This window comes from Amblyomma americanum, chromosome 1, assembly GCF_052857255.1.
Source record: "Amblyomma americanum isolate KBUSLIRL-KWMA chromosome 1, ASM5285725v1, whole genome shotgun sequence".
NCBI classification, from domain to species: Eukaryota; Metazoa; Arthropoda; class Arachnida; order Ixodida; family Ixodidae; genus Amblyomma; species Amblyomma americanum.
Window position 1 is genome coordinate 151,208,284 of NC_135497.1, and position 20,218 is coordinate 151,228,501.

The 20,218-nt window shown below is 45.7% G+C and overlaps 1 protein-coding gene across 1 annotated transcript in view; it reads right to left on the reverse strand.

Annotated features, from left to right (window-relative positions):
- Positions 1-10,712: 10,712 nt before the first annotated feature.
- LOC144113941 (DNA topoisomerase I, mitochondrial-like) overlaps positions 10,713-20,218 on the reverse strand; it is a 53,549-nt gene continuing 44,043 nt past the window's right edge. Inside the window, exons 14-17 of the mRNA XM_077647353.1 lie at positions 19,985-20,112; positions 13,760-13,854; positions 13,512-13,661; positions 10,713-12,164 (exon numbers count right to left, since the gene is read on the reverse strand). Of these exons, the coding sequence (XP_077503479.1) occupies positions 12,062-12,164; positions 13,512-13,661; positions 13,760-13,854; positions 19,985-20,112 (476 nt within the window). The 3' untranslated portion in view covers positions 10,713-12,061. The remainder of the gene's footprint in view (positions 12,165-13,511; positions 13,662-13,759; positions 13,855-19,984; positions 20,113-20,218) is intronic.

Here is a 20,218-nt window from a genome sequence, read left to right on the forward strand (position 1 = left end):
AAACGGAGGGTAGGTGCTTTGGAAGCCACGCGAGCTTTCGTGATCTGAAAGGCCTATGGTTGGAGGCGGGAGCGATATTTCCGGCGAAGGCCTGAGGTAAACAGCTCTTTGTCTCTATAGCAGTTTAGCCTCAGCATCACCAGCTCTTAACGCGATAGCGGTAAAGGCCCCGTACACCCGAAAATCCAGTGCCGATGTTCGTGTTTTCGGTGTTGTGAGTGAAAAATCGCAAGCTCTTGATTGCCCAGGTATTGAATGCCCAGGTATTTTTGGATGCAAAGTAGAGAACGACCGTTTGCATATATGGTAATTAACCGATTGCGCTACCGCGTTATACCCTTAGGGCGGAGCCTAAATGATCCTTCAAAGTTTTGCATGGCTGGTAGGAAAGCGCTTCCTGATGTCCCTGAGGGGCTCAAGTATGTCTCCGTAGTACGTTTGCATTACAGGTTAAGTTCCCACTTCGTCGACTACCGCTTGGTTTTATGACCGCGAGCTGTGGCGTTCGTGATTTGATTCCCGGTGTGTAGAGCCAATGTCATGGTAAGTGGTTCTCAGCTGGTACCCCCATGGCGGAATATTTGGGAAGCCTTCTCGATGGGGCTACCGCTGGTATAATTACGACTGATTGTCTGCGAGTCGAGGTTACTGTCAAGGATCTGTGCCATCTGTTGCCGTCGGCGACTGCGAGGATTTTCGTGGTCAAATAGAATCCAGGTCGCGGCAGTGTAACGCGAAATTCGGCGACAACTCGTGCACTACTGGATTGGAACTCGTTGCATTTTTACCGCCTTACCGTAATATTCGGTATACAGTCCGCACGCAGTGTATAGTCCGCAACGCACAGTTTTGGCTGCATATGGATTGTAAAACTTTTATTTCCAACAGTTTGAGAGGCTTTAGGCCCTTCGCCTAAACGACAGCCAGAATGCCCTGGCTTGTGGCGGCGTCTTCGGCCAGTTGTACGACCTTTGTCTGAATCATCAGATCGGTGCTGAATAGGAGAGCCTCCCATTGGTCAAGCGACAGAATTTTTTTTCCCTCCAAGGGGACAAAAGGGCATTTCCAATATATATGGTTGAGATCCGCGTTGTGGTGACATAGCTTGCACACATTTGAATATTGTGACGGATAATCAAGACTACACATAACTGGGTTCTGGAATGTATGAGTCAGGAGACGGCTGCCAAGAAAAAAAATTCTAGACTTTCCGCACTCTTTACATACACTATCAGAATCAGGCGTGCGAACAGCACATAAAATTATATTTGGCGATGCTGAAAAAGAAAAAATGCTGTGCAGTGCATATATACAGATGGTCCGCAAAGCGCAAAATATAAATTTTTTAGCATGTATAACTCGCAGACTGTATACCAGAAATAATAGTATATGTTACAGAATTTCTGCCCCTCCCCCTAAAAGAGCCGCTTGCTATATATATATATATATATATATATATATATATATATATATATATATATATATATATATATATATATATATATATATATATATATATATATATATATAAAATTCTTTCTCAGTATACAGGAAATGCAAGGCATCTCATGGCAAGGACATATGCTACAGATTAGAAATTACGACCTACACTGCGCTCATCATCCTTGTCCGTAGCGTTTTCCTCGTTCCATTCACTGACAAGCACAAGGCACTCCGAGCGTATGCAAGTTCTAAAGCTTCATTTGGGTAAGCACAACGAATGAATGAGTCAAATAACTTTTATTTACTTACATTCAACCGCATAAACGAACAGTTCGATCAGTGTTTATATTTTTTAACGGCAAGCACATGATTCACCCAAAGATGAGGAAGACGAGGTTTGCGACGTTCCGCGATGTGTTCATCTCTAAAAACTCAAATTTCCTTTAAAAGATATAAGGTACACTTTTTACGCACTTCTTGGCCTTCGCCGGATTCTGAGCTGATCCCTCTTTATGGGAGTGAGTCATTAACCTTGCGAGACCAACGACAACCAAAGACGGTTGACCACAAATCACCTACTCCTTCAGTGCAGATGCCCGCCGCGGTGGCTCAGTGGTTAGGGCGCTCGACTACTGATCCGGAGTTCCCGGGTTCGAACCCGACCGCGGCTGCTGCGTTTTTATGGAGGAAAAACGCTAAGGCACCCGTGTGCTGTGCGAAGGGACACTGAGGAGAAATTGAAGTTGGCTTGTATCGATAGAATACCAGCTCCTGATCACAAAAACGCCGCTCTTACTGAAAACAAAGCTCTTGTAAGGTAGAAAATAGCAAGAACCAAAATACAGGTATCGCCGCCACAGGCCAAACTCGCAAGTACAAGCGTGGTGACGTCGTAGTATAAGAGACGCCACCTTGGAGGAATTTTCCTTTCTACATGAGCGCGAATCTCTGAGGCTGACAAAGGTAGGTTGCGCAGATCAATATTGAAGTAAGTTTTGTTTTAAAACCAATAGTGCACTTTTATCACACCAGGAAGGCAGGCAAGAGTCAGCCTGAATGTTGGAAGCAAAGAAAACGGATGCTTGGCGGCGCCACAGGCGGCCAGGAGAGTTTCGATTTGTTATGGCGCTTCGCGTCTATGAGCTTTGCGTGCCCCGTGGTTTTGTTTTTGACGCGCCTCGATTTAGAAGCGCCGAACAGCAGAGGAACTCCAAGTGCCGCTTCAAGTGCTGTTAACCTTTGAAGGAGCCTGTTAAGGCTTGTCAGATAATCACCGCGGTCGATGAAAAGCTATGATGGCACGATGGTCGGTGATCGTACAAGGCAGCACTTGTGTATTCGCACGCTTGCCCGGCGAAACATTCCCGGCTGTGCCAGTCAACTTCAAACTACTTAACGGAAATGGTTTATTAGGGACGGGAGACAAGATACAAGGCAGTTCAGAAAAATTGCTGATGGCCTAGCTCTGTTAGGCCAGGATATACCTAGCGAAAGCGCGGACATTTCTGCATCAGAAGAGTGCATTCACTAGATGCGCCTTTATTGACGGCTATAAATTGAGCCATCGTGGCGGAGCGGTAGCGTTTCCACCTCAAACGCCGACGGCCCTGGTTCGATTCCGAACCTCGGCACCGGATTTCTTTTCTTTTATTTAGTGAGTGGACAGGGGGTTTCAGAGGCTCCCATGGATGCCGCCGCTGAATACGTTGGTTAGCGGTTAAGCGCAGGCTCTGTTAAGGCGCGTTTATGCTGCGGTGAGGCGCGCGCGCGCGCGCCCTGCACGGCGAAGTCACGTCGGTCAAAGCTTCAGCGCCAACGCGTTCGGCGGCTTCGGCGCACTCTGACCGCATTGGCGGAGAGATTGGATCATGTATCTATTTCGCGCCGAGTGCGCCAGCCGCCGCCGGCCCGGCCAGACTGATTTGGCTCCGCGGCGACATGCGCGTTATATTCAATAGCTGCGGCAGTTGGGCGGAGCTGTTCTTTTCGAGCTCGGCTATTTTAATCTATTCACAGTACATATCTGAAGGTACATGCAAGTTGGCGAGAGAGCCAGATCCAGTGGACCCGTTACATCTAGCGGAAGCCGTTGAAGCGTCGTGCGCCGGTGCGCGACCGCCCTCGAGCACCCATTTGTTTTTTGTGGCAAAAAATAAATAAATAACTTGGCCCCTGCAACCGTGGGAGACCTCGACGCTGCCTGCTGCGCCGTGCAACCGCTCCGTTCAAGGAATCACAATCCGTTGGCCCCAAAGCCCCGGCCAGCCTCCGATGGGCGCAACGCACCCCTCGCGACTCCCCGCACTGAGGTTATGATATTTAGTTTGTAACGGCTGCTCTCTGAGGAAGGGGGAAACCACCCGCCGGCGCCTAACCTAACCGTGCTCCCTCAAAAGCATCGCACGCTCTGTGGGGCTGGAGTCTCTGAAATGCAGGCCAGAGTTTTTGCGAGAACTACGTCTTCGGGTTCGGGAACGGGATCCATCGTAACGCTGGCAAGACGCCGGTGCAAACGTAAACGAAGCGACGGTGGCGACCCCCGATAGATGCCTTCAACGTGCGGCGGCGGTAGCTTTCATTTCGGCAGCTGCTAGACCGCACCGCTAGCGACCAGAAATCACGGAGTCTCCGTTTACGTCACGTTTCACGTCACTCCGTTCTGTGTCGTCATAAGAGTTCTCCGTGTCGTCATAAGAGTTCTCGAGTTTGAATCGGAGCGGCGGGAAAAAATTTTTCAAATTCGAATCCAAATTTCTTTGAAATAAATGCATTTTTCGCTCCCAGACAAGCGTCAACAAAGCCATGAAATGCCGAACTATCAGATACTGCTAACAAAAAAATTTTGATAGGGTTCTCCTCAGTGTCCCTTTAAAGATCCCCACGTGGTCGAAATTATTCCGGAGCCCTCCACTACGGCACCTATTCATTTCTTCTTTCACTCCCTCCTTTATTCCTTTCCTTACGGCGCGGTTCAGGTGTCCAACGATATATGAGACAGATACTGCGCCATTTCCTTCACCCCAAAAAAAACAATTATTGTTATTATTATTCAGCGCAGATCGGGTTTGGAGTAGATGACGCATTTGTAAATATACCAGCGCAAAACGTAAGCCCATGCTACGGCAGAAGGGAAGACATTACGACAAACCCATTGCTCGCCTCATTGTAGTCGCGTCTCTTTTTGTGTACTCACTTCGTTTTTACAATGCGTGAGTATCGTTACAACTGATCCTGGTTGGACGAGCGTAATGAAAACGCCTGCTCGATGCTGCGGGCATCTTGGAAGCCTTAACGTGGGAAGCAATGCGCAAGCTGTGCAACATACTCTGAAAAGCTGTTAAAATTGTATGTACTGAATTTTGCGAGATCGGGGTCAGAGTCATGTTCTCACAAAAAAATCCTCAGCCGCTAAGGCGCCCGTGTGCTGTGCGATGTCAGTGCACGTAAAAGATCCCCAGGTGGTCGAAATTATTCCGGAGCCCTCCACTACGGCACCTCTCTCTTCCTTTCTTCTTTCACTCCCTCCTTTACCCTTCCCTTACGGCGCGGTTCAGGTGTCCAACGATATATGAGACAGATACTGCGCCATTTCCTTTCCCCTCAAAACCAATTATTATTATTATTATTTAATCCAGTTAATGAACAATTTCGAGCGTAGGGAGGCCCGTACCAAATCGCACTCAGCTTGCCACCGTTACAAATGCTGGTAAGGAATTGTCTGTTTTGCTGCTGGGGCCTGATGTTTAATTCACAGGAAGTTATTTTAAACACCTGTTTTGATGCACAGCACGGGGAAGGCGCAAATGCAACCATTTTCGCTTAATTTTGTACACTAGGTGTGCAGATATCCATGGCTATTGAGGAAGGCTCCAATTTTGTTCCTCTTACGTTATGTTAAGGTCTGTTTACACTATGAACCCCATATCGGAGACGCCGCAGTGCCTTTGGCGGTCGTCTACTGATACCAAGGTCGCCAGTTCGATTCTTGCCGCGGCGGCCATATTTCGATGGAGGCGTAATACAAAAATACCCGTGTGCTGCAGCGACAAGTGGCGCATGTTAAAGATCCCCATTTGGGTAAATTATTCTGCAGCCCTCCACTACGGTGTTCCTCATACCCCATGTGTCGGTTCGAGACGTTAAACTCGGCAATTACAAAAAAGAACAGTGGCGTGACCAGCATATGCACGAGAAAGACTCATGCTAGCATCTGCTTTCAAGTCTCTTGACACCAGCCCCTCTCGGAGGATTTGATCCTCGGCGCTTGGCCAGATAGTTCAAAAACTACAGGAAACGCGAGCGCTCTCACGCTTTTCAAGCAACACGAGACTTGACTAGCGTTTGTGATGTTAGAAAGTGTGCCTTTTTTTTTTCATCTGCCTCCTCCCATCATGAGCCTCTTTTTTTCTCCTCTTCCCGTTCCCCAGTGCAAAGTAGCACACCAGATATTCATTTTTCCGGCGAACCTCTCTGCCTTTCCCTTCAGTAAACACACTCTCTCTCTCTGATCACGACATAAAATGTGCCTTCACTCGGTAAACGTTTTTTATAATTTCTTCTCTGTGATTTCGGTTTCAGCAGTCAAGAAGTTGTTGTGATGTCATAAATAAGATTATGCAAGGCATGGAAAAATTGCAGCCCCTGTCTGCTCACTCACCGCAATTCCAGCTTCTGAAGTAGGCTAGCATAAGAGGTGGAGCAAATTACAACAAAGCAGCAATTAAGTTTTTGTGGATTTCACATGATCTCATAAAAACTTGTGGAGTTCCAAAGCACAAGAGCTGGAGAAAATTACAACAAAGCAGCAATTAACTTTTTGTGTACCTCACATGATCTCATAAAAACTTGTGAAGTTGCAACAACCATACGGCTACTGAAACAGAGAGTGGAAGAAAAAATTCGAGATCACTGCCGCAACCCGCATTGGAGTAATGCGATAGCATTGACGCCTCTTCGGCACTCGTCGCCTCTTTCTCTTTACCCCTCTCTACATGTGATCTGGACGCTGAAGCTGCACTACGCGAAGGCCACGGAGCAGACGCAACTCATGCAACCAGAAAACGTTACAGTGGAGGAGAGGGAGGGAGGTCGGCTTCCATGGCGCGCGGCAGACGGCGCTAATGCGCGGTGCCCGCTAGTGTTCCTGTATATGCTCCCTCAGGGAGCATATACAGTAACACTAGTGCCCGCTGTGCCCGCCTGGGCCACGGAGGCCTGGGCAGCGCAAGGCACCGCGGTGCGCGGTGCATGGCGTGGTTTCGGGACGGCGGGGCATGAAAAGCAGAGCGAGAATACTTTTGCGCGGTGTTACAGGGAACCCCTCCGTTTGTGGTCTGGGGCCGCTGATGGGGTACCAAGAATGTTGCCATTCCAGCTGGCTTGCACGGAGAACCGCGGCTAAGGGCGTAGGCGTCGTGCTTCTTTTCTAGCTTTGGCTAAGTTTGCAAGCAAGCCCACGGACAGGCTCACTTTTTTTTTTTTTCAAAGAACACTGAACCCTTCTCTGTTCATCCCCTGCGGCCAGAGGGACCTTGAAGCGGGCTTCCAAACGCTGTACTTTCCCAGCAAAGCGGGTCGAATCCCAGGAGGGACAAGCCCAGCTGGCTCCTTATCTCCCCTGCTCCTTTAGCTGCAAGAGCGCCGCAACGCTGTCGCCGCTAATTGGGCTCTAGCTGCACACACCGATATGCCTTCGTGTCACGGAGCGGCCTCTTCCATCTTGTCGTGGAGCGGTTCGTGGTAGCTAGTGAAGCCTGAGGCGTCAGGCTCTTCAGTTTGGGTATTCGGGTCAAAATGGGCTAACAATATGCTTCGCTCCCCCGCTCAGACTGCCTTGAGAACGGCGAGGAAGACGGCCGTGCTTGTGCGCAGTGACGGCTGTAAAACGCCCTCCCCTCCCTGCAGAGGAGCTTCGACAAATCTTTCAACAGCGTCGGTCACAAACTGGCGAAAGACAAGAAACCAAAAAAGGAAGAAAACAATACTCTGACACGTAACACCCTCGAAACAGTGGGTGGGGTAGTGTTCTCTAGTCTCCATGGAGAAGCTATGTGGCCGGCAACGTTGCATTGGGAAAAGACGGGACAATGAGAAAACAACAAAAGAAAGGAAGAAAATGTCAAGACTTTCTAAGCACTGAGACCACGCGAAACATCAAGCATTTGTGCGAGTTGTGCTACACAATAAATTCAAGAAGGTCCCAGTACCAGGCGTCTGCGCACCAGAAAAATGCAGCATAGAAACGGTGACTGCTGTGTTAACTATTTGACAAAGACATATGGAAAGTGGCGTAGGAAAAGAACTTTGACAGAAATTTTCACAGTATTAACTGACGCCGTTTATATGTAAATACATTTGTATATAATGTGACGCTTTTCACAAACATTTCATGTTGTGCGTCCCCCTCGGAGCCAATGTGAATAAGTGCGATGCCTTCGTATATTGTCCATTTGTCCGATCTTACGCCTTAAATGGATTTTGAGAACAGCCTGACGCTGAATTTTATTTGACTGATTTGATCTGGCTGTACAGGACACGTGAATCAGCAGGCTATAGGTGTACTTATACGTGTAGCCTTAATTATGACTGATGCTGTCTTCGGGAGCTTATGCTCACCTCTATCTTTTACTTCTTCAGCAAACTTAGAATGCATGTCTCTCGTGGTCCCTGCATCCCTCAAGGTAAGTGCACAAAGCTAAAATCATTCACGTGCCCCTTCACGACCGTCAAGTAAAAGGGTAGCCATCGCGCGGCACTCCCCGTGCACAATCATGCGGAAGAGCGCCGAGACGCAGGCCCTTCACCGGTTGGCATTCGAACGTAATTGCATCCCGTACTATAAACCCACGTCTTCCCACACGGTAGGTCAGGGCAGCACGATTATTGCGAAGCAAATGCTCTCCCGCGGAGGCGCGGAAATGCGCGCGACGTCCTCCACGGGAACCTGACGACGGCGACATCCGGCGGAGGCCGAAGGAAGCATGCAGCGCCTGTGACTCTCCCCGGTCGCGGGAGAGTTTCGCCTCCTAAATGTTTCTATCTTCGTGGCGAAGGCACAAACATGACGCCACACGCCCACCCAACGCACAATTACGCGCGCGAACACAGCATCTGCACGCGGAAACGGCGAGAGTGACCGGCGTACAAGCGGCGCGCTGAAGCGGGCCGCATACTCACTTCAAATTGTTTTTGGTGCCCCGTCGCTTCATGTCTCTCACGTGATCGTGAAGTCACTTCACCAAACCGCCAATAGCGTCGGAGCGACGCATTGAAGCGGATGGGGCCGTATACTCATTTCACGTTTGGCGTGGCATCACTCCGCGCCGCACCGCTACACCATTAATTCACCCTAATGCGCGCTCAACACTTTTCATTAATTGCTTGTATTTCGACTAACTGCACATTTTTTCTCGTTCCATCTCAGCCTTCATTTCGGGTGATCAAATTTGGCACCACACGTTGGCTGCGCACACTTCCGGCGTTTTCAAATTTGGCGCAACTTTTGCTCTGGTCCCTCCCACTTTTAGGACATTTTTGGCTCGTTTAACTATCCATCCAATTTCGAAAATTTTTGTTCCGGCAGCATCCTCACATCATCTTTTGATTACACCACTCGTTTGACGCCAGCTTTTCCGAGTTGCCCACAACTGCTGCCGACACATCTGGCAGACACGATCCCAGTCGACCTAGCCTAGTAAAGCTTTCGCTGTAATAAAATGGAAATTGTTAACGGCGTGTAAGTAAATTCAGTGTGGTGATCCATGCTTGTTAATGCTTTACGTACCACCCCAAAGCAAAAACATACAAAAAATTTGTTCTCTATCCGTTAGCCTCATATTTATCTGGAAACTACGGCTGCAGAATTTTGTTGCATCAAGATTATGGCAACTGCGTGTCTGAAACGATACTGACAAAAGCAAAAATAGTACTTCTGCAGACTTCTCTGTACATAGCTGGAACACAGTTTCCAAATTCTACAAATATGTGAAACAAACCTACGTTTTTCGCCATAGTTAACACTTCCCAGCACACCAGCAGTTGCAAATGATTGTGGCACCACTTGTCCCACAAGGTATACCATATTTTTCGCATACTGAACCCAACTTTTTTCCCCAGAAAAATTGACATCAATTTCAGGGAAAGGTTCATTACACAAGGAAAAAGTTTCAAATAATTTTTTTGCGAGTAAAATATATCAATGTCTGCCTTCCCGTCCTTTCATTCCTCAACAAAAGCACACAGTCAGCTGTGTTCGTACACCGGTGTTTAGCATCATCCGCTTCAAAAGGTGGTTGCTGTATCACAGCCTGATCCAATGATTTTGTGAGTCTGCAGCACCGGCCGATCATGGCGAGATGAAGTGAACATGCTGACCACCAACCTCAATGGTCAGGCACACGTTTTTTACGAGGTTGAACAACTTGCAGGCCGGTTACAAGTGTTTAATGGTGACCACCAACCTCAATGGTCAAGTGCACGTTTTTTACGAGAGGTTGAACAACTTGCAGTCCGGTTACGAGTGTGTAATGTGAATGTTTAAGCGTTAGTTGTGGTGTGAGAGGGATTAGGCATTTTCGTTCCAGCTTCCTTCACAGCATTTTTCACTCTCCTCTCTCAGCAATGCTCAGGCACTCACCGGCTTTCAAAGCAATGTAAGTATACACTGGCACATCCGGACGCGCATCAGCTTGCCGAGCAAACCGCCACTGCAAGTGCTCCTGTCAAGGGCATGCTAAAGTGGCTTCGGGTGCACAGCATCTTGGCCGATCACACCATCCCCACAGGAGCTCTCCTCAAAAGATAAATGTGCCCTGATGCTATCGGCATGCTGCCAAGGTCTGTGCTGTATAGGGTGCAAAACTGGGAAGCTGCTAAGAAGAGCTAACCTTAAAAAAATAAATTCTCAACGACAAAGTGTAAGGAGGGGTGGTTCATTACTGAACCCATATCAATGACCTGCTGCAATACAATACAGCACTTTGCCCCACTCCTGTGTTCTTCGTGTACACAGTGTACAGTCCCAGTCATACTACCGAGCACGCTTCAGCGATCAAACTTTTGACACGCCTTGCCAAACAGAAATTAGGAATCACTTTTAAAATATGATAGCACATGCTGATAGTCCACTCTCGCATGTACTCAAGAAACCATCATATCTTCTCTACAGAACGCGGAAAAGTTCAAACGCCAAAGCGTGCTCTGTAATATTGTGGCCACACCTGTACATGAAAACAGGGAGCATGAGGGAAACAAAGGCACAGCACTTTGGATCCTTTTTTTTAAACCTTTACTGCTGATATGGTAAGACAACGCTTGGAAATGAATAATGCACGTTTACAGATGGTCCAAAAAGAACACAAAGCACCACTGCCTCACAATTTCTTTTTCTCCAGATGATGCAAATGGAAGGCAAAATCATTTACTGGTGTAAGATATGCCTAACTGAAAACTAAGGGTGCAGGTATACATTAATGACAATGTGCAAGTTTGACAGATAAGCTTCATTTCCCAAAAGCGACGACAATCGTACCTAAAATCTAGTGCATTCATATTGCTAGAAACAACATAAAACAAACCGATGGCAAATGTTTAGGTTTACTTATTTTGAGAGTGCCTGTTCACATCTCAATCACCAGGCATGCAGATCATGTACTTGACAGCAACGATTCGAAACCCCATTCTGAGTACTGTACTCAACAGTCGTCGTGCAAAGCACACGCAAAAGTGCCATGCTACAGTTCCTTACAAAGCTGTCTTGGTCATGATTCAGTGTACAGTGGTCAGGTATATTAATATTCAAACAGAAAACATGGTTTATCACCATAAAAGCTCACTTGTATGCCACCAAGCAAGAATCTTACAATGGTATTTGCTATGGAACTGCCTAAAAAAGGCAGGATGAGAAAACAAATTTGAAAAGCTCGCACACACATACACACACAAAAAAAAAAAAACAATGCAAAACTGAGAGTGAACATACTTTGGACATGATCCTTAGCCCTCCTTCCACAATGAAAAGGAATTGTTTTGTTAGTGCCCAATAACAATAACAGACGGCAGAGGAAGTCACAATTGCCATATGTGTACATGCACATGCACCAAGGGTGCTTTAGCCATAAATAAAAGTTATCTCGCTTAAAAGCAAAACATAAAACAGCAGTGCTCCCAGCATATACATTTCGGTCTGCTTACATTCCTCGATACCATCAACAAAGACCACAAGTGAGAGATGAAAATTGGGAAAAAAAAAAAGAGAAAGCCATAACGACTTCACATGATCATGAGCAAAAAAAAAAGAAACAAGGACAAACAGCATCTGGTTGAGCAAGCAGAGAGACCTGAAATGATACAATCTGGCTAGGTGCAGGTTTTCTTTGCATGGCTATGGGACAGTGAGAAGATGGGTGGCGGGAACAGTGGAGGGAGGGTTAGGATCTCAAAGGAGGGCTCCAGCCCCCATGCCCTGCACCCCTGGCTATGTCCTGGGTGTCGAAATTCCAGGAAGAGCTCAATGGCTGGCTTGGCCTGCTGGCGGGCTTGAAGGGCACAGGGGCTGGGGCAGTTTTCATGTCGGTCCCAAAGGGATCAACATGGTAGCGGCTAGCAGGCAGGCCTTAGCTCAAAACTGATAATCTGGGCCCGCCATTTCTATGGCCCAACGGAACTTGTCCCGTTGAGTCTTGTTGTAGATCTTGTCAATGGGGACATCCCACTTTTTGCACCTGAAAGGTCATTTGCAAAGACATCAGTATAAACAGAAGTATAAACATAAGCATTTATTTTTGCAGTGCCAAATGCAGTGCAATCATCACTGGAAATGCCATTTCTCACTAAAAGAGGAGGTGTGACAGGACACACTACAAGTTATTTTCCCAGAATTCAAGCTATTTCAGCGATGCTAGCAGAATGCAGCTGAACAGCAGAGCACCAGTTAGAAAACTGTCCCAGCAATAGCTGGTTACTCTGGCAAGCCCAGACACAACAATACAACAAAATCTCGTTGATATGTTTTTAAAAAAGCTGCGGGAAAAAACATATTATACGGGAAAAAGTATGACCAGAACAGCCTAATTTTGAAAAATGCAACAGTTGAATGAGGTATAAGGACATTTATTGACAATTTCACTTCATAAAAATGTCAATTAGCATTTCTTGGCGCAACATTTGAACAGATCCTTTTCTAGTGCTGGCAAAATTTAGTCTGCTTTGCGCTGTCTTGAGAGTGGAAGGAACTTCGTAGTACATCCAGTCCGTCGAATGCAATAACAAATGTAACCAAAATCTCTTCGACATTTTTGAATGCTTCGCCCTTCTGCACCTAAGTACTGCAGGGAAGCCATCACGGCTGCTGGCTGTCGCATTGTCTTTGGTTTTTAAGCTGCGTTCCCTAGAGTCGGCCCACTCGTATGTAAGCACATCGCTGTAGTTCACTGATGCTTTGCACCCTTGCCCTTATGCACGGCGAAGAAACTCATGCCACGACCTCTCAAAAACAGCTCTCTCGAATGCTAGCACAGTTTTTACTTTTGTTGTTGTTCTTAGCGGCAGTGGTGCTTCGCCTCATCGACCATAGGCACTGCAGAGAAGCTGCCACAATGAATGACTGCCGCTGCATTCCAGCTTTTCATGACACGTGCCCTCACGTTTGGCAAATTTGTACGTTTAAACACGTGCGGTTGATCAATACACGCATTATACGACCACAATTTGAGAAAATTTTAAACGTAGTAGCAAGGAAATCGTGTTATCTGGGAGCGTATCAACCGGGACAAATATAGTGTAACTCTATGGGACATTTTTAATGTCCACGATTTTGAGCGTACTAACAGAGAAATCATAAGAAATGGGAACGTATCAACGAGGTTTTACTGTATATGCCTCCTTTCTTCTGTTTGTACGATTATCAGCACTCTGTTTCTCATCCAAATATAAGCCCCTGCCAGCAAAACATCTCATCAAAAATGTATATAAGAATGGTACAACCTTGAAGAAATTAAACCAACTTGCAAAAATACAGCATGTTTTTTAATGCAATAACTAGGCTAATCCATAAAATAATGCATTCTCACCAGGCAACACTGATTCTCGGGTCCAAATAGTTGAGCTTTGAAGTGCCCAAGGCAATCTGTTTGTTTTCTTCTTTGTCCATGGCTTGTACCTCCAGCTTCTTCATTTGCTCCTCCAATTGCTGCATGCGTTTCTTCTTGCGTTCCAACAGCCTGCACCATGTGTGAGAGGTCAATTCAAAGACCTCACCAGGCTACCTATGCACTGCAATTTGTTTTAACTAAACAAAAGTTTTACACGCTTCACTTACTGCTTGTCCTTCTCTGTTCGGGAGTTGTTGTAGTCAGACTTCAGCTGCTTGAGTTCCACTTTGCACTGTCGAATCTGCTCTTCCTTCTCCTCCATCTGTAGACAACAAAGAACATTAGCAACAGAATTGACAATGCAACAAATTCCACCGTGAAGACATTTATGAAGGCATGTAACCAAAAGATAATTTGTTCAAGGAACTTTCTTACATCATGGCCTTTGAAATTCTTCGAACTAAAAATGTACCTCTTTGGAAAAAGGACTTGGCTGACTACTAAAAACCCGTAATTACACAAGGAAATATTTGCTTCAAGCTTTCATCACCATTATTACGATGTTCCACAGAGGTCTATAGACCACTGCCCACACCTTACAAGCAGACTGAGTGACATCTACGGCCTCTAAAGCAGCGACATTTAAGGCTGGACATCTACAGCCTGTGCCACACCCATTTACCAAGCAGCAGTACAAGCAAGCAGACTCACTTTGGTATGCACACTCAATAATGTATACAAGGTTTTTAAATGGTCACTGAATTATGCTTATTCCAGGCTTCATGCCTTTCTGGGACCTGTTGCTTTAAAGTGTACCACTATTCCTATGCAATTAGACCAGTCCATAGTAAAGAAAGTTCACATTGCCTTTATCATGTTTATTTCCAGCCTTCACACCACTTAGAAAAGGCTGCACTGGGTAATGTTTTTCCAAATGTCATAATGTTTGGTAATGCAGAACAGAGGTTGTAAATCTTTAGCCTTTAGGTACCCCGAAGGCTTTCTAAAGGTGCTGAAGAACCCCACTTGTCTTGGCTTCCACACCTTTCTGCCCAACATACGCACAAAAAGGAGGACAGATGGAAGCTCAAGAAATGCCCCAATTCAATTAAGAATGACTGGCTGTAAAGTGAAACAGTACGCAATGAACAATTACTCTATGATTAGTCGCAAAATTAAGTGGGTAAAGGAAAGGTAGGGGTCCCAACATGCATGGATTTACAGTGAAGCCTCGATAATTTGAGCTCTGATAATTCGAAGCAGCGGCCTGCACTAGCTGGTTTAATTCAAAATCTGAGGTGCTACACAGGAATGCCTGATCCCAAATTGGCTGCAAATCATCTCTTCTTTGACTAATTTGCGTTTCACAGATAAAAATATAATGGCATTACTGCACGAACATTACTTTTGCTGAAAGTTTTCAGGAGAAGCAGAGTGTTCAGCCCAAGACCTCAGTACATCAGCAAGCCAGTGGACTCCGATTATCCCGACCACATTTGCAATACAAACACATGCGACATTCACCAGACTTGGGCCTCTTCAAATGAGGGCCCCAATTTCCCCAGAGCCTTATAGGGACACCGAGGAGAAATTGAAGTTTGCTTGTATCATTAGAATACCAGCTCCTGATCACAAAGACAACACTCTTAGTGAAAACAAAGCTCTTGTAAGAACCAAAATACAGGCATCGTCGCCACAGGCCAATCTCGCAAGTACAAGCGTGGTGACGTCATAGGACGAGAGACGCCGCCTTGGAGGAATTTCCCTTACTCCATGGATGCCACGAATCTCAGAGGCTGACAAAGGAAGGTTGCGCAGTTCAATATTGAAGTAAGTTTTGTTTTGAAACTGATAGTGTACTTTTATTACACAAGACAGACTAAAGACAACCTGAATGTTGGAAGCAAAGAAAACCGATGCTTGGTGGCACCGAACAGCAGAGGAACTCCAAGTGCTGCTTCAAGTGCTAGTTAATCATTGAAGGAGCCTGTTAAGGCTGGTCAAATGATCACCACGGTCAATGAAAAACTATGATGGCACGATGGTCGGTGATCATACAAGGCAGTTAGCAGTATAAAGAGCACTTGTGTCTTCGTATGCTCGCCCGGAGAAACGTTCCCGGCTGTGCCTATCAACGTCGGACTACTTAACGGAAATCATTTATTAGGGACGGGAGACAAGATACAAAGAAAAAGAGATTTGGAACCTGCAGAGACCGTGACTCCGCTCTCCTCCAACTCGTTTGTTTGCGGCTCCATTCAATAGCTTCGGCAGTTGGGCGGAGCTGTTCTCTTCAAGCTCTCGGCTAATTTAATCCATTCACAGTACACATCTGAAGGTACATGCAGGTGGGCAAGAGAGCCTGGTCCAGTAGACCTCGTACCTCCGGAAACGCGCGGAACCCGTTGAAGCGTAGTGCATCGGTTTTACTTTCAAGCCGCCAACTTTAAACGCGAGCGCCCTTGACCACCCATTCATTTTTTTTTTTTTGAAAAAAAAATAAAATAGCCTGGCCCTTGCAACCATGAGAAACCTCCTCGACGCCGCCTGCTGCCCCGTGCACCAACGCCGTTCAAGGAATCACAATCCATTGGCCCAAAAGCCTCGGCCAACCTCCGATAGGTGCGACGCATCGACCTTGTCCTTGCCCCTCGCGACTCCCCGCACTGGGGTTAAGATATTTAATTAGCAATGGCTGCTCACTGAGGAAGGGGGAAACGACCCGCCGGCGCCTAACCCAACCGTGCTCCCTCAAAAGCATCGCACGGTCTGTGGGGCTGAGGCCGCTGAAATGCAGGCCGGAGTTTTTGCGACAACTTCGTTGTTGGGTTGGGGGACGGGATCCATCGTAACGCTGGCAAAATGCAGGTGCAAACGTAAACGAAGCGACGGTAGCGACCCCCGACAGATGCCTTCAACGTGCGGCGGCGGTAGCTTTAATTTCGGCTGCTGCTAGACCGCACCGCTAGCCACCAGAAATCACGGAGTCTGCGTTTACGTCACGCTTCCCGTCACTCCGTCCTGTGACATCATAAGAGGACGCCGTGACGTCATAAGAGTGCGCAGAGTTTGAATCGGAGGGCGGAAAAAACTTTTTCAACTTCGAATCCAAATGTCTTTGAAATAAATGCATCTTCCACTCCTGGACAAGCGGCAACAAAGCCATGAAATGCAGAACCATCAGATTTTGCTAACAAAAAAAAAATTGATAGAGTTCCCCTCATTGTCCCTTTAAAAGGCAACTCCAGTAATTTTTGCACCTCCACAGATTTTACTGAAACTTTCAGGGAAAGTTCTCAGCAGTTTTCGGGTCATTTGTGCCAAATTTCGTAGCCAGGAAACGTCTTGTTGCAGCAAAAAAAAATAATTTAAAACTTCCCATTTCGTGCCCTCAGTCGGGGCGATTTCTATGCACAACGCTGTGTGCGCTAACTTCACAGTTTCGCACACTTGTTGATATTCGATCTGCATTTGCTGAAGGACAAATAGTCATGCTTGTTTTTGGTCACTTCAGACAGTGATTCCTGCTGTATACAGACAGCGTAATCCTGACTGTGCAGATGATAAAACAATACCTAAGCAGGTTTCATTGATAACCAGCAATGGCAAGATAGAGCTTTTGGGCAAAGTTAGTGACATGATGGCCGTAAAACAGTGTCCTGCAGCGTGGGGAATCAAAAACCTTGACGAAATAAACTTGTTTCTCAATGTTTGTGCAAGGCGAGTAAAGAGCACGTATTATTAGTTAGGGGCGAACAGCGATCACAGTGTCGTAGTGAGACACTCGCGCGCCTCCAACTTCGGCAAGAGGTGGCAAAGCAAAGGCACTCATCTTGGGTACCAGCCTCCAGACCTTGCCATCTGTACGCTGGCAATTTCCTTGCTACAAGCATGATTATGTCAACAGGAAATGGTGCGTCCACACCAGAAACCAGCCAGAACTCACTTCAGTGATTTCTAGTTAGCTTTGGTGCCACAAAAATATGCCTAAAATGTTCTCCCCCAATTTCTCACAACTGCATTATTCACACATTCAGAATTTTGGAGGAGCGATATCTCCAGTTTCATTTCAGGTATTACTATAATTCCATTTGCGCTAGAAAGATAAATGCAGAAGTTCTGCATAAATACTGACTTTAAACCACTGCTTCATTAAGAAAATTTTCGAAATGAATCATTTGTCTGTCACCAAAATGACCTTTTTCTCTGCCAAGTTTGAGCAACTGTAACTTTCGTCCAAATCGTCCTCCGATATTCATATATGCCTTATTGCACTTTTTGGTGACTCTAGATCATTTATAAATAGAAATTACCTCCACAAGATCTCAGGTTTATTAACCAAGCTTCCTTCAAACAAAAGACACTTTCCTTGATATATCTAGAGCCGCAATCAGCACATAAAAGTGCACAGAGTGAAAATTTTGTGTTAATCCATCCGTAAACAAATGAAGGACTAAAAGGGGTACCCCCTCTTAAGACATGCAATAAAACCTCTTTATCTGAAGGCTCCCATGTCATACGACATTTTCAAATCAAGTGAAAAAGAGAAAAAATTTTGCACAAGCACTGGCACTTCAATTTTTCATCCAACACAATTATCTGAGGTGGTCATCAAAACAGACTTCCAAATTCAATATTATGGCACCCACACGTTTTTCCCTGCGGGCTAACCGCACTGCTCACTAGAGTTGCATAACATCATGAGCCTCTCAAGCGCATCTGCTCCATTGCCACGGGTCAGAACCAGAAGTGCATCTGTGGCACGTCATTCTGTCATACCACTACGCAGTCGACAACTAGCTGCGAACATGACTGGCAGCAATCCTCTTGTTCTTGAGCACTACAATAAGACACACTCCACACACGAACTTGGGGCAGATAACAGCGAATGTGCGAAGCTGCATCCCATGCATGCTACTGCAGTTTCGCGACAGCCGCTTTAATTCTTCTCTTTTTCCTCTATAAACTGCATATCTTAGGCCACTCAGGTCAAGAAAAATAGACCTCAAAGCTAGCCTGCACAACCACATTATGTACAGTGTGGTCTGTGCGCTGCAGCATATATCTAACCATGCGGTTTCATTTTAGCATCTTCGGTTTGCGACAGCATACAGGCCCATGATGGGCGGGCCACACGCGAGGGTGCCGTTTAAACCATTTATCTCCATTTGCCTCCGACTGCTGGCTTCATGACTGGAGCACTGTGCGTTTATTGCTCAGAGTTGTGCACGTGCTGTTATGCCATCTTACGGGGAGCTATGTAATGCAGGCAGGCACGAGGACATTATGAGTCTTATATTTGGAGTCAGCTTTTTTTCTTTGCCAGCAAGGGTTGGGGGTCGACGTATAGGCAGCAATATACAGTATATATTGCACTTCTGACTTTTGTAGAGTTTTTGTAGGACGTGTTCACTGAATTTATGCACAATTTGGCACCCTCTTTTTCAAACCTTATATTTAAGGGGGGACACTGGTCTTATATCTATTTTCCTTATTTTTAGTCCAATCCTAATGAAACTGTATCAACTTGGTCAGTTTTTTTTTACTGATTTCAAATATGAAATTTCTTTTTAGATTAATTTGTTAGTTCCTAAGATGATTAATTTTAATTAGTTATTTATTAGTACCTCGGTATAAAAGAAATAGCTCAATAAAAAATAATTTTTAACCCATGGCTACATAGTATGGTGAGTAAAGAGTGCAATAATCACAGCAGTTTTTTCATTTTACCCTCATTAGTAATTTTACAGCACTTAGAATAGCAGCATTCAAAGTGTGAATATCGTGCATCGATAAACGTTGGAAAGTTACAAATTCTTGAAGCGTGATTGAACAATTGTGCTTCGATTATTGCATACATTGTGCCTTCAGCTTCACTTAGCAAACAGTATGACATGTCTATCTGTCCTAGACGTTGAGATATTGACAGACTAAGACAGCCAGGTGTCCAAAATTTTCATGATGTTAGATCGCCTGCTCCTGCACAAATTGAGCCCACACAGTGATCTAAATTTAATATTATGGTCAAAATACAAATTTCCTGGAGGAGAAAACTGGTAGAGTTGAACAATAATAGCTATAGGCTTCAAAAATGTCATTTCAAAAAATTGATTTTTAGGTCATTTTTCGGTCCCAAAGACCAGTGTCCCCCCTTAAAGAAGTGTGCAAATTGTACGAGTAAATACGGTATTCATGCATCGCTAGCTGTCGACAAGTTGGCAAGCAGAAATCTGAAAGCACAACTGGAGGTGATGAATTAAATGGGAAGGGGCACACTGAATACAAAAAAAAAATAATTAACACCATAAGTTCCCAAACTACCAGCTCTACAAATCCTGTGTCAACCAGGATGTCAAAACTTATTTCAAATCAATGAGGTTTCACTGTTTTAAACTCCAAGCCGAGGTTTTACTGATGATAGCATCCTGTTAAACAATGAACATCAAACTTGCCTTCTTTTGCAAGTTCTCCATCTGTTTTCCAAATGTCTTGGGGACGGCTCGCTGATGGTTGCAAAGGATGGCTACAGCTCTGTTTGCTCGATTGTAGGCCAGCATCTTTTCAGGCAGTGACATATCAGCTGATGGCAAACAAATATAAAAAAGAGAGAACATTCATTAGTGCCTAATACTCTGGAAAAAAAGAGGACTAGCTACCAAGTCTACACGATGGAACATGTGAAGCAG